The sequence below is a fragment of the Lepisosteus oculatus genome, chromosome 2 (assembly GCF_040954835.1).
Source record: "Lepisosteus oculatus isolate fLepOcu1 chromosome 2, fLepOcu1.hap2, whole genome shotgun sequence".
In the NCBI taxonomy this organism is placed as follows: Eukaryota; Metazoa; Chordata; class Actinopteri; order Semionotiformes; family Lepisosteidae; genus Lepisosteus; species Lepisosteus oculatus.
The window spans coordinates 75791732-75804502 of NC_090697.1; the positions used below are offsets into that span (position 1 = coordinate 75791732).

Below are 12771 nucleotides of genomic sequence, written 5' to 3' on the forward strand. Positions count from 1 at the left end.
GTGAGGGGCTGGTCCCTACCTGCCTGCGCCCCGCGCTTCCCTGGGGCTGCGCGCACACACGCGCTCGCACGCGCCGGTGTGTGTGCCGTGTGAACCCGACAGGCCCCTCGGGGGGCGTCCCGCTCTCCACCTGTCATCTCTCCATTATTGATGGGATTCGCTGTGTCTCTTGTGCTGCGCTTACTCTTTGCACCGAAGCGTTGAGCACAGTCGGATCTCCCGGCCTCCTAGCTGGTGGCTGTAGAGTTTTCAGGGGGAGCAGTTTGCAAGGGGAGGCCAGGGAGGGGGATCTGTGCAGTATATCTCTGAGCCACTTTTCCACCTGTGTAAATAAGAGCTCAGGGTGGCCATGAAGGGGCTGTCCTGGTGCCTCCTCTCTTCCTGCGCCGCCCTGCAGGAGAAGCTTCTCCTCATTCCTAGCTCTGGGTCCACCAGCAGTCCTGTACAGTGTCTGGAGACGGAACTGCACTGAACACTGTACTGGGCACTCTGCCTGGCCTGGCACTGAACACTGCCCAGCAGTGCACTGAACACCATGTACTGGGCACTCTGCCCGGCACCGCACTGAACACCATGTACTGGGCACTGTGCCCAGCACAACACTAAACAGTGCCCGGTGGCACACTGAACACTGCGTACTGGGCACTCTGCCTGGCGCGGAACTGAACATCGCCCGGCAGCGCACTGAACATCACGTACTGGGCCTTTTACCCAGCACCACACTGAACAGTGCTCAGCAGTGCACTGAACACCATGTACTGGGCACTCTGCCCGGCACCGCACTGAACACCATGTACTGGGCACTGTGCCCAGCGGCACACTGAACACTGCGTACTGGGCACTCTGCCTGGCGCGGAACTGAACACCGCCCGGCAGCGCACTTAACATCATGTACTGGGCGTTTTACCCAGCACCACACTGAACAGTGCTCAGCAGCCCACTGAATGCCACTCACTGGATGCTCTGTCAGGCACAGCACTGAATACTGCCCGGCACGGCAGAGAGCCATCTCTCTGCGTTACTTCACTGGACTCAACACTCCGGTTCTCTTCCTCTCCACATCTCTTAGTTTAGTATTGGACAGCCCTTGTAACAGCATGACACTGTCAATCATCCGACTTTTGTTTTTCTGCATTTTTAATTTAAATGTGATTGCTTCATGGTCTCTTTAAAGCTGCCGTGAGCTGACCGCGGTTGTTAAAAACACAAATTCAGTCATCCGTTCGTTCACCTGAATTTGATCGTGCTTGAACTTCCCGTGTTGGTGACGGGAATCCCTGCTGACAGGTGGCACCGATCCTGCCGGATCCTGCCGGAATCTCGCCCTCTCCCGAAACCGAAGTGAACCTCGTGGATAACATTGCGTCACTCTCCCGCCTCCCAGTAACCTCGCTGAGCCTCCAGTGTGTCTTTGTACCGCGGTTATTTCTGCCACATGTTGTACACAGATCTCCAGACGGATATTATTGCGCCATTAAACATCCTTGTGCTTGTATGCTCGCTGAAACGTGATGTCTGAATCACAGAGTTGAGGTTTTTAACGAGTTTTGAAAATGATCTAAGGCACAGGCCACGGCTGCAGGTTTTTCTCCTAATTAGGAACAGAAATGGCTGAAAAAGCTGTAATTGCAGTTCGAAGGGAGGAGTGCAGCTTGAAAATAAGCATCGAAAACCAGAAGCCCTAAATGTAGTATTATTATAAAAGTCTGTGGAGCTTAAGCAGATCAAAAGCATGTCGGAACTAGAGGGTTGTGGGAGTTTGGAACACACTGCCCAGCCATGTTGTTGAAGCCAAAACCCTGGCATCTTTCCAGTCTCAGCTGTATGCAACCCTCGGGACCAAGAAGGGGAGGCACGTCTTTACGCAAAGGGTTGTAGGAGTGTGGAGCAAGCGAACCAGCCATGTTAAGCCTGGCTTCTTTCGAGAAATGACTGGATGAGCTCGTCGGACTAATTCAACTACCAAACAGGCTTGATGTGTTGACGGGTGGCCTCTCGTTTGTCATCTTCGTCTAATTACAAAGACCAAGTGACCTCCGGGAAACCGGGTGAAACCAGAGGAGAGCGAATTACTGTGCGGATCAGTGTTGGGGAATTCTGGGAAGGGGCGCAGGCAGCTGCTCCTGTCGGTGTCGGGTGGCGGAGGGGTCTGGACACGAGCGTTGGCGACGCTGGGTTGAGGTTCTGGCTCTGAGAGCACTGCTTGCTGTCGTCCCGCAGGACCTTGCTGCAGGAGACTGGGGAGCCCCAGCACAGTGGCGCCACCCGCTGGGAGTCGGTGGCGTTGCAGCGGCCTGCAGGCGCGCGCAGTACTGAATGGCCACAAGCCCAAACCACTGCGGTACTCATGACCTCTACTGCAAGGTAAGCGGGGGCGGGGAGCGGCTTCAGAGTTACACGGGAGGCAGCGGGGGTGCCATCGACCAGGAGCGACTGATGTCTCTTGAGCCTGTGTTGTTCACTCGGCACTTTGTGGGAAGAAAGTGGGGAAAAACCCGATGAGAGCAGCAAGGAATGTGTTCCTAGTCCAGCACAAAACTTCCTTAGTTTCTTCACCTCAGAACTTTTCCTTAAGTCTTGCTTCATGGCGTGTAATGACCTGACGTTTTGAACTCCTCTACACCAGTTATCCTGCGCCTCTGTATCCCGTGGTAAAGAGACTCTTCCCTCGGGAGAGGGGGGCAGCTTTGCATCCGGGCATCTCTGCACTGCAGGGAGAGAAAGGGGCTTCCACAGGAATTAAACCAGTAATTAAATCCCAGGAATCCTTCCCACAACACCAGAGCCCCATTCCCGGAAACACGCTTTCATATGAAAATGTTTATTGCTGGAACAGTGTTACCATGAAAAATAACAGAAGAGGCCAGGGTTTCGTCCTTGGCTGTCAGTTCACACCTGGGTTTCACTCTGGTGCTGTTACTGTCACGTGCAGTGTGTGCTTGCGTGTGCACAAGTGCCAGCATGCCCGCGTGTGTTTGTGTGTTCCCAGCGTGAGTGTTCGGGGTATTTATCTGCTTGTGGTTGACAGCCTTTAGACGTGTTCACGTCGGCAGGTCTCCGGGTAACAGAGATGGCCTGATCGAACAGCACACATCCTGTAACACGGTGTGACGACGACGATGACGCATGGCTGACCTTGAAGGGTACTTGTTGACTCGGTCCGATTCACAGCAGGGGTGATAGCGCAGATTCCTGCACCTTACTCTGTACTCTGGGATTACAAGGTTCTCCTCCAGCGTTGGGGCTTTTCGTCAGCAGAGTGTGTGTGTGTGAGTGTGTGTGTGTGTGTGTGTGTGTGTGTGCGCGTGCGTGCGTGCGTGCGTGCGTGCTCCTCGCGCTCAGGGATAGTGCTGTGCAGCCTGCAATTAAAGATGCAGTCAAACTGCTCCCGATCACGACTGTCTGGCTCGGCAGTCAGCAAAGCCCCGAGACAGACGTTCAGCCCTTGTGGCCTCGACGAACTCTGAGTCGCCCACCTCGGCAGCGTTGTGGAAAAGTGCTCCTTAAGCAAGGAGTCGATTCATGCGGAAAGACGTTGCGCAGGCAGGTGTTAAGTGAGGAGTACTTGTGCTTATCATCAATGAGTAGTCATTTGCCAGGCTGTCTGCTTCATGTTTGTTAATGGGGCAGGCGTCTCTCCTGTGTGAGAGAGCTCCCCCTGGAGGCTGCAGTGTGTTCAAGCGCCGGAACGGCACAGACATCCCTCCTCTCTTAAGCTTGCCCCTCCCTCCCTCTGCAGGTGAGCGTCCGATTGGCTGGCGGCGAGAGTGGCAGGGCCTCTCAGGAGTCACGTGACATGGAGGTCAAAGGGCACCTCATCACCAGCATGGGCCTGGGGGCCCCAGGTAGGTTGCAGGGGACCTGTAGAATGAGCAAGATGGCAGTAGGGACAGAGGTCGTTACAGCAGGTTTGTGCAGCCATGTTGAGTGTGACCCTGTGTCTCTTATTCTAATCACAAGTCAGTGCAGTAAACGATGTGATGGTACCTTTGTTGCCTTACAAAGCAGCACCACACATTCACTGTGTGTGTGTGTGTGTGTGTGTGTGTGTAGACTCCCAGCTCAGTGAACAGGGCAGTAAGCAGTGTGTGTTATTGTGTGTGTGTGTGTGTGTGTGTGTGTAGACTCCCAGCTCAGTGAACAGGGCAGTAAGCAGTGTGTGTGTGTGTGTGTGTGTGTGTGTGTGTGTGTGTAGACTCCCAGCTCAGTGAACAGGGCGGTAAGCAGTGTGTGTTATTGTGTGTGTGTGTGTGTGTAGACTCCCAGCTCAGTGAACAGGGCGGTAAGCAGTGTGTGTTATTGTGTGTGTGTGTGTGTGTGTAGACTCCCAGCTCAGTGAACAGGGCGGTAAGCAGTGTGTGTTATTGTGTGTGTGTGTGTGTAGACTCCCAGCTCAGTGAACAGGGCAGTAAGCAGTGTGTGTTATTGTGTGTGTGTGTGTGTAGACTCCCAGCTCAGTGAACAGGGCAGTAAGCAGTGTGTGTTATTGTGTGTGTGTGTGTGTGTGTAGACTCCCAGCTCAGTGAACAGGGCAGTAAGCAGTGTGTGTTATTGTGTGTGTGTGTGTGTGTGTGTGTAGACTCCCAGCACAGTGAACAGGGCAGTAAGCAGTGTGTGTTATTGTGTGTGTGTGTGTGTAGACTCCCAGCTCAGTGAACAGGGCAGTAAGCAGTGTGTGTTATTGTGTGTGTGTGTGTAGACTCCCAGCTCAGTGAACAGGGCAGTAAGCAGTGTGTGTTATTGTGTGTGTGTGTGTGTAGACTCCCAGCTCAGTGAACAGGGCAGTAAGCAGTGTGTGTTATTGTGTGTGTGTGTAGACTCCCAGCTCAGTGAACAGGGCGGTAAGCACCTGGCAGAGCGAATAGCGGAGCTGCAGGAGAGGAGGCGGAGCCTGCAGAGCACCCTGAACAGCCGACTGGGAGAACTGAGGCGAATCTGTCTGCAGGAGGCCGTGAGTCTGTCCCCTTTTTCAGTGCACACTTCTTCCGGCAGTGCATTTCCTCTTTTTAAAAAAAACAAAAACAAAACAAAAAGCCTCGTTCTTTTCCTTTTTGACACGGTCCGCCCGTGTGCAGGAGCTGACAGGAGAGCTGCCGAGTGAGTATCCCCTGGAGGCTGGAGAAAGACCCCCCCTCGTCCGGCGCAGAGTGGGAGCGGCCCACCGAGGCTCCGCCCCTGCCTCTGTCAGCATCAAAGGAGAGGTGAGTGGAACGTTCCACTATGGACTGGGGGAGGGGGAGTGCAACACGCCCGTTGCTCTCTGGTCATCCCGAGCAGCAGAAAGGAGTACCCACTCTGCCCTCTGGAGGGGGGTGGTGGTGGGGGGGCTCTTGTACACTTGGGACTGGCTTCAAAGACCCCGATCAGCACTGGACCCAGGTTCACTCCAGGTCAATATTAGGGGAATATTAAGTAGGGTCTGTAAAGGGACTGTTGCTGTGATACCAAGGACCCAGGGGCACAGAGGCCCTCTTCGCCCTCCCTGCTGCAGGGGGGAGGGAGACGCGAGTCAGGTGCCCGCAGGGCGTGGGGCACGGCCCCAGTGGCTCCTGGGTAAAAGCAATAACCGCTCGCTTTCGCCACAGTTTTAATAGTCGCAGTCGGTGTCTGTGATGCACGAGAGATTGGCGGTTCACCCCCCTGCCCCCTCAGTTTAATTAAAATCGCACGGCTTGGAGGAGCTGTGAAACACATGCCAGGGTGCAAATTAGATTACGGAGCTGGGATGCCGGTTGGAATCGGAGTGTGGTTTCCAGCCGCGCCGTTCGGAGCGCTCGTTTCTCTGCTGCGTTCCCAGCTGAGGAATTCTGATACCGAGCGAACTCTGGCATCGCGGTGCTGCTGTCGCCCTGATGGGCCGTTGCTGGTCGGGGCAGCTCTGGCTCGTGCTCCTGCCTCGCGGAGGCATTGATGATGAAGATGATGATGATGACGGTGGTGTTTGGGGAAGATGGAGGGTGACGGTGCCATGTCGTGTTCAGGAGGGGGGGGTACCCCACCGGCTGGCTGGCTCAGGGGACCCCGGCTCGGAGCCCCGCAGGAAGAAGAAGCCGGTGCTCAGTGGCGCCCTCCGCAGGCCGATGGACGCCGAGCAGTTGCCTCTGCAGAATAAGAGACCCGCAGGCCGGAGCTGCCTCGCGCTGACAGGTACGGCACGGGGGTGGGGCCCGGACTCGGGGATGGGCGTGGTACAGGTGTGCAGTGAGGACTTGTTTATCCTGGGTGTGAGTCTGTGCTGTGGTGCGCAGTTTCTCAGGCTCACGGGACCCACTGCTGCAGTGACGCAGTCGTGAGGCGACACTCGTGCACGAGATCAGACACCCAGGCCTCTTTCCCCACCGGCGCTGAGACAGCGGCACGGGGGGGTGAGGGGCGAGAGGGGAGGGGGTCCCGGCCAGGCCGTGGGAAGGAGGAAGGGCGTGTCTGCGGGGGGTGGGTGAGGCAGTGGGGCGCAGCTCTTCCCTGCTGGCTTCCAGGGAGAGGAAGCTGGGAAAGTGCCAGAGGGGAAACGGTGAGTGGGGGGGGGGGGGGGGCCTCTTCCACGCATTATTCCAGAGGCGGCGGGGTGGGAAAGCAAACTGGAGATGCCGTGACGGCAGCGGGATCGTGCCCCGCCGCCATGTGGCGCTGCAGCAGTTACGGCCCGCTCTTCTCGAACCCGTACGCCGCTCCCCTCCTGGCCTGACGGAGCTAGCGCCGCGGGCCTCGGCATCGCTTCGGGCTCTCCCTGCCTCTGTCCCCGTGGCTGCAGAGTGAGAGCAGTTCTGGCCGGCGGTGCGAGGCAGGGGGCTGAAAGAGGAGCACGGGGCCCGGCTCGGCCCCGCCTCTCCGGCATCGCCCCGGCGCGGGCTGTGAGCGAGACCCCCTGCGCACCTTCTTCCCGGAGAGCTGGGAAGGGGGGCGGATTCTCTCGCTGTGGCAGCACGGCGGCAGTCCGGGGTCAGGGGTCGCGAAGGGGGCGGACTTCTGCCGGTCGGGCTCGGCCCGCCCTGCCAGCGAAGCGATGGGGCCGAGGTTTTTTTAGAGCTGGAAACGAGCAGCTCTTCTCTCCAGGCAGTGCAGGGAAAATGGCACTACGGAGCTGCTCCAAGCCTCAGGAGTTTTCCCCCTTATTGCAGTATCCTGAACGTACTCGACCAAATTAAAAATGGAAGCGACGAGGTCTGATCTCCTCACCTTTGAACAGATGTTGAATCAGTGTGTCTTTTTTAATTAGGAAGCTAATTGGAGTGCGGCTCGGGCCTGTTCAGTGAGTCTGTGCACTGATGTGTGGTGGGAAAGGCTTCCGATTGCGGTGTTGACCCAGTCTTAATGATTGCAGTTGCCAGAATTTTCTTTTACGAGGCCTAGGGGAGCGTTTTTTTTTCTCCATTTTACACCGGGGACTTTTCCCTGAGCTTTTTTTAGGAAACGGGCTGCAGCATCCGAAAAGGCAGAACGCCATCCTTTTCAAAGCTCCTTGTGAGCTGCTTCTTTCTCCGTCAGTGAACATAGCTGTGCTTAAACGGAGAACCGTCGTTACAGCTTGAACTGCAGGTAGATGCCTTAAATACAGTCAAGAGGAGTGGCCCTGCGATTTAGTTTCTTGTGTGGCCAGGGCTGTAGCGCCCTCTGGTGGTGATGAGAGTGTAGCGCAGGGGGACAGTTGCCTTCCCCAACACAGGGCGTCCGATTCCACCGAAAGCTGCTAATTTTGCAAATAACCTTAATTTTTTGAGGATCATTGTAGAAACAGTAATAAAGATACTCCTTTAAAGCTGTTAAAGTTTGAACATGCACAAAGTTACGATTAAGAGGAAGCCATTTGGCCTGTGCAGTTCAGTTTGATAATAGCTAACTGATCCAAGGGTCTCATCCTGTTTTTGTTTTAAAAGCATCAGGGTACCGGCTTTAACACCATGGCTGGGCAGCTTTGTTCCACACTCCTGCTGCCCTTTGTGTAAAGATGCCCGCTTCTCTGTTGCAGAGGAAATTCCAAGCTCTTCCAGTCTCCTGCCCGTGGCAGGTTCTGTCGGTTCAGGACATGTCCGGGAGGCAGTACTTTCTGAGGACTGCAGAGTGCTTTTGAAATGGCTGTGCCAATGGAATTGAAGCAGGCGTAGTTATCTCTTTCATAAGAAGACACAAAAGGTTACAACTGAGTTACAATTCAGCTCATCTCCGCTGTTTGAAAGAGCCAGGGTATCGGCTTCGGCGAGTAGCATGTTGGACCTGTTGGACGGTACGATTATCCATCGATTGATTATCGGAAAGCTGCACAGGTCACTGCAACCCGGGACTTATCCCCGAAACCCATGGTGCAAAACGGTGACGTCAAGTCGTGCACGTCCGCGAGCACAGGGGGACAATAAACGGGTTGGCTAATTAACCAGATTTTGAAAATGAACCTTGAGGTAGCGGATCTGGGAGGGCAGGACACATCTGGGCTCGAACCTGCGTGCCCGCTCGGTGAGCGCGTCTCTTCGGTTCCGACAAGCGTAGGTCCTTGGCTTACAGTACTGTCTTAGAGGCCTCAGTGAAGAACGTGTTTGGATTTGAGGACCTTCAAGCCCAACAGCACGGCGTCCTTTCTTCTGTGCCTTGATCGCCTCTTTGCCGGTCTTTCCGTGTCTGTTCTCCCAGTTGGGACAGGGTCAGATTAGCCTGATGAGCCCGCAGGCTGCGGGGTTTGCCGTGAGGTGGGAGCTCAGTGTTGTGCTCTTCTCTCCCCCAGATGAAGCGGTGAAGTCGGAGAGCAGCTCCATGTCGGACTCCACCGGTCACGACAGTGGTGAGTACACGAGGGGGCCGGGCAGAGGGAGGCAGCCCGTTACACTGAAGCACCCCGAGATCTCATACATTCACCCAGACACAAAACTGTAAGTGCAGCAGACGGGAGACTCCATCTCAAAATCCAGTTCGGTTCGATACTTTATTGCCATAACAACCAGCTGCGTGGAATTTGGTTCGGTGAGCTCACACAATACAGATGCGCTGCACAGCGCAGCCAATAGCAGAGGGCATCCACTTCATGCACTCAACAAGCCATCCTGAACACGCACCGGTGGTAAATGATGGAGTAACGATGAGCTGTGGAAGAACATCAGAAGTTCGTGCACGCTGCAGCCTGCGGGGCGGTGCTGTTGGGAGCCTAGCGGCCCTTCAGAGCCCCCGTCGCCCTCGGCGATTCAGTGCCCGAGGTGAAGGCCAGCACCCGGCCCGTCGGCAGGGACAGAGGGTGACAAGGCTCCGTATGAGCAAGATTCGTCACGCTCGCCGGAAGGCGACGGGAGGGCGTTCCTGAACTCTCTTCCCTGCACCCTGTCCCCCAGAGGAAGCTCCCTCCGGGATGAGGCAGCCCCCGCCCGGAGCAGCCCTGGAGCGTCTGTCTCCCCCTCCTCGGTCCCGGCTGGCGCCCGGGAGCCCCAAGGGGGGGCTGACCCGCAAGCTGTCGCCCGTGGAGATCTACTACGAGATGAAGACCCGCCGGAACTCGGTGGCCAGCTCCTCCAGGTGCGCTCCCCCTCCTCTTCCTCAGCCTCTCTGCCTCCTCTCCTCTCTGTGCCCTCTGGTCACGCGCTCTCTCTCTCTCTCTGTCCTCAGCCCCGGCTGCTCGCTCCCGCGCAGCGTGTCCAACGTGGAGGGCCGCAGCGTGCCCGCCACGCCCCTCCTGAGCCGCAACGCCCCGCACCCGGCCCAGGGCAGGTGAGCGCCCGTCTCCCCCTGCTGGAGTTCCCAGGAACTGCAGCCCCGGTCCCGGCGCACGCAGAGGGTGTCAGTTCAGTTGATTTCAGTTTGTCGTAGGCACCAGGGCGATGGAAATGCTCATTTATTTCATGTGCACAACAATACAGAGACATTAAGGAAACGCCAAACTTAAACACAGAACAGCAGCAACAACAACACAGTTAAATAACCCACAACTTCAAACTCGGCACAAGCAGTGTGTGAAAAAAGAAACGTCAGTGGGAGCCAGTGGTGGGGGTAGAGCTCAGTAATCTGACAGCCTGCAGGAAGAAGCCGTCTCTGAATCTGGAGCTACGAGCCCCGATGCTCCTATAACGTTTACCAGAGGGCAGGGGAGAGAAAGTGAGAAACGAGATGATCGTTATCCTTAGCGATACTCCCAGCCTTCCTGAGACAGCGCATTGTAAAAAATGTCCACAGCAGAGGGGAGCTGGCTGACCTGATCACCCCCTGTGACACCGTTCTGGTGCCAAACCACACGGTAATCCTATACGTGAGCACACTCTCGATAGTGCCCCTGCAGAATGTTGTACGAGTAGTTGAACATAGATCTCATCTAGACCAAACCCAGTCCATTACTGGAGTGCAGCTCCCCAGAAACCAAAAAAAGGAACGTTTTCAAAAGCTGACCTACGTGTGACCCTGAATTCCCAGTTACACTATATATTATCCGCCGTTTCAATGTTTCGTCAACGTTCATACAGTCTCCACAATAAACTTCGTTGTCTTAGAGCCTGTAAATTGCTCCAGCACATCCTAATTCCCAGGTGAGCCCTGTAGTGAGCTGTAGTGAGCTGTAGTGAGCTGTAGTGAGCTGTGGTGTGCATCAGGCTATATGGCATCGTGCCCACCAGGAGGAAGACGGTGAAGGCCGTAACTCCTGCTCTTCGCTCTCCCCAGGCCGGAGGTGTCTTGTGGAGGAGTGGGCGGCAGGCAGTGGCTGGACAGCCCCGATGGACCCAGGCCGCCGCTGCCGCCACCACCGCCACCGGAGGGGTCCTTCGACCGGGGAGGCTGCCCGTACAGCGCCCGCACGCGGCGCAGCAACAGCTCGGAGGCCCTTCTGGACCGCTCGGGCGCCCCGGAGGCGGGGGGGGCGGCGGCCGGGGGGAGAGCTGGGGGCGGGGCGGGCGTGGGGGGGATGCCCTCGAGGGGGGGGCCCTACAAGAGCTCGGAGACGCTGACCGACGGCAAGCTGCGGCAGCCGTACCGGGGCAGCCCGGAGCGCCACGCCCACGCCCACGCCAACGGCCACCTGGAGCTGGGCCGGGTGCGGGTGTCGGTGGGGGGGCGCGGGGGAGGGGGGGGCGGCTACAATGAAATCCTGCTGGACTATATCTGGGAGAAGCAGCAGCAGCAGCAGCAGCTCCAGGGAGTGGGGAGTACGCGACCCTGGAGGGCAGAGGTCATCCCCAGCTCCGCTGGCGCCCCCTACGGCCCGGGCAGCCCCCTGATGCTGCGGGGCAAGCCCGGCGAGCCGCGGAGAGTCAGGGTGACGCGGACCAAGTCCTGCGGCCCCTTCATCCCGCTGCAGCAGCCCCAGCAGGAGACCCTCCTGCTCTCCACCTTCTCCGAGTCTCCCACGGTCCTGAGCGCCCCCTACCCCTCGGCCTCTGCCTCCCCCGGCGCCCCCTACCCCTACCCCTACATCTCCGAGCCCCCGCCCCGGAGGCCACTTCCCCACCCGCCCGAGGACGCCACCCGCTCCCTGCACAAGGCCCTGGCGCTGGAGGGGCTCCGAGACTGGTACCTGAGGAACGCCCTGGGCCACCCCCCCGCGCCGCCCCGCAACAGGAGGGCCGCTCCCGGGCACGGCCACGCCCTCCAGCCCTGCGCCCCGGAACCGACGTACCCCCAGTGCCACAGCACCCAGCTGCCGCAGTCCGCCACCTTCCACGGGCATCCGCTGCAGGGCAGGTGAGTACCCCACAAGGGGGCGCCGGGGTAACAGACGCCGTTCCGGTCCAGCCCTCGGCTGTGGCTTGGCAGCGCTTCCTGCTTTCTTGCTGATGGGCAACTCCATCTCTGAGAGCCTGGTTTTACAGTGCGGGCGCTCTGACTCTCTCCCCCAGGCCCTTGGAGCTCTCTCTGTACCAGGAGCCCCTGGAATCCCAGCTGCAGGAGCTGAGCCTGCGAGAGCAGGGCGCCGACCCGCCGCCCCCGGGCACGCTGGTCTGACGAGCACACGCCCGCGCCGGCAGGAGCGCGCACGCTCTCTAGGCGAGAGCCGCCTGCGATGGGCAGACCGCGACCAGGCACGCCAAGGCCGTGGGCTCTGTGCTTTCCTGGACCACGGTATTCCCGGGATCCGTCCGAGAGGCTCCACCGCAGTACGGCGTGGCGGTACTGTGGGCCAGAGCGGTGAAACGCAGCTCGGAGGGGTCAGGCCCAGGGAGGATCCCCCACGGACAGCTTGGTAAATCGGTGTGGGAGGAAAACCAGGGCGAACCTGCCGTGCAACATTACTGTAGTGGACTTCCGCTGTGGTAGTACAGGAAGGCTGGATCTGATCTGTTACGGTCGGGAAACAAGCAAATGATTCTCAACGGGTTCTGCTGTGATCCGAACCCCCTGTCTGGTACAGCAGGTAATTCCTCACTCTCGCTGGCTTGGAAGAGCATCGAACAGGATGCATCGTTGACAGTGAAACAGACTTCATAAATTAGTGGATGACCTTATTTCAGACACAGGGTGCCAGCTGATACCCGTGTCTAGTGTGGTATTTTCTAGGCTCAACGGCCAAAAAACAGGAATCAAACTACTGCTTCTAACAAGCCTTGGGGAAACTGTGGCAGAACCTTTGTGGACAGGAGTGACTGAGATGCACTGTACAATCCTCTGCCCTTCTGCAGTTCGAGAGGAGAGCCTGTCCTGGACCGTTCAGGGATGTGGTTTCCTCTTCCTGGCGGGAGGGATGGATGGCGCCCGGTGCTGGGAGAGGGGGCTGCAGGGCGCGAGGCTCCTGGCACGTTCCCGTCCGTACAGGCCACCCTGCACTGTGGGTGCCAGCATAAGCCGGTCTTATGTCATTAAATTATAAAGTAA

At 57.7% G+C, this 12771-nt stretch overlaps 1 protein-coding gene across 4 annotated transcripts in view; it reads left to right on the forward strand.

Annotated features, from left to right (window-relative positions):
• Positions 1-12771, forward strand: part of ccdc120a (coiled-coil domain containing 120a) — a 51941-nt gene extending 39170 nt beyond the window's left edge. For 3 of the 4 annotated variants that reach the window (XM_069183930.1, XM_069183934.1, XM_069183924.1), the window contains 10 exons: positions 2221-2364; positions 3740-3845; positions 4818-4951; positions 5076-5201; positions 5982-6147; positions 8714-8770; positions 9312-9492; positions 9583-9684; positions 10627-11643; positions 11799-12771. In XM_069183930.1, the coding sequence (XP_069040031.1) occupies positions 2317-2364; positions 3740-3845; positions 4818-4951; positions 5076-5201; positions 5982-6147; positions 8714-8770; positions 9312-9492; positions 9583-9684; positions 10627-11643; positions 11799-11904 (2043 nt within the window). In that variant the 5' untranslated portion in view covers positions 2221-2316 and the 3' untranslated portion in view covers positions 11905-12771. Of the gene's footprint in view, positions 1-2220; positions 2365-2392; positions 3144-3739; positions 3846-4817; positions 4952-5075; positions 5202-5981; positions 6148-8713; positions 8771-9311; positions 9493-9582; positions 9685-10626; positions 11644-11798 lie in introns of those variants that run through there. The other variant, XM_069183943.1, reaches the window with a different exon arrangement.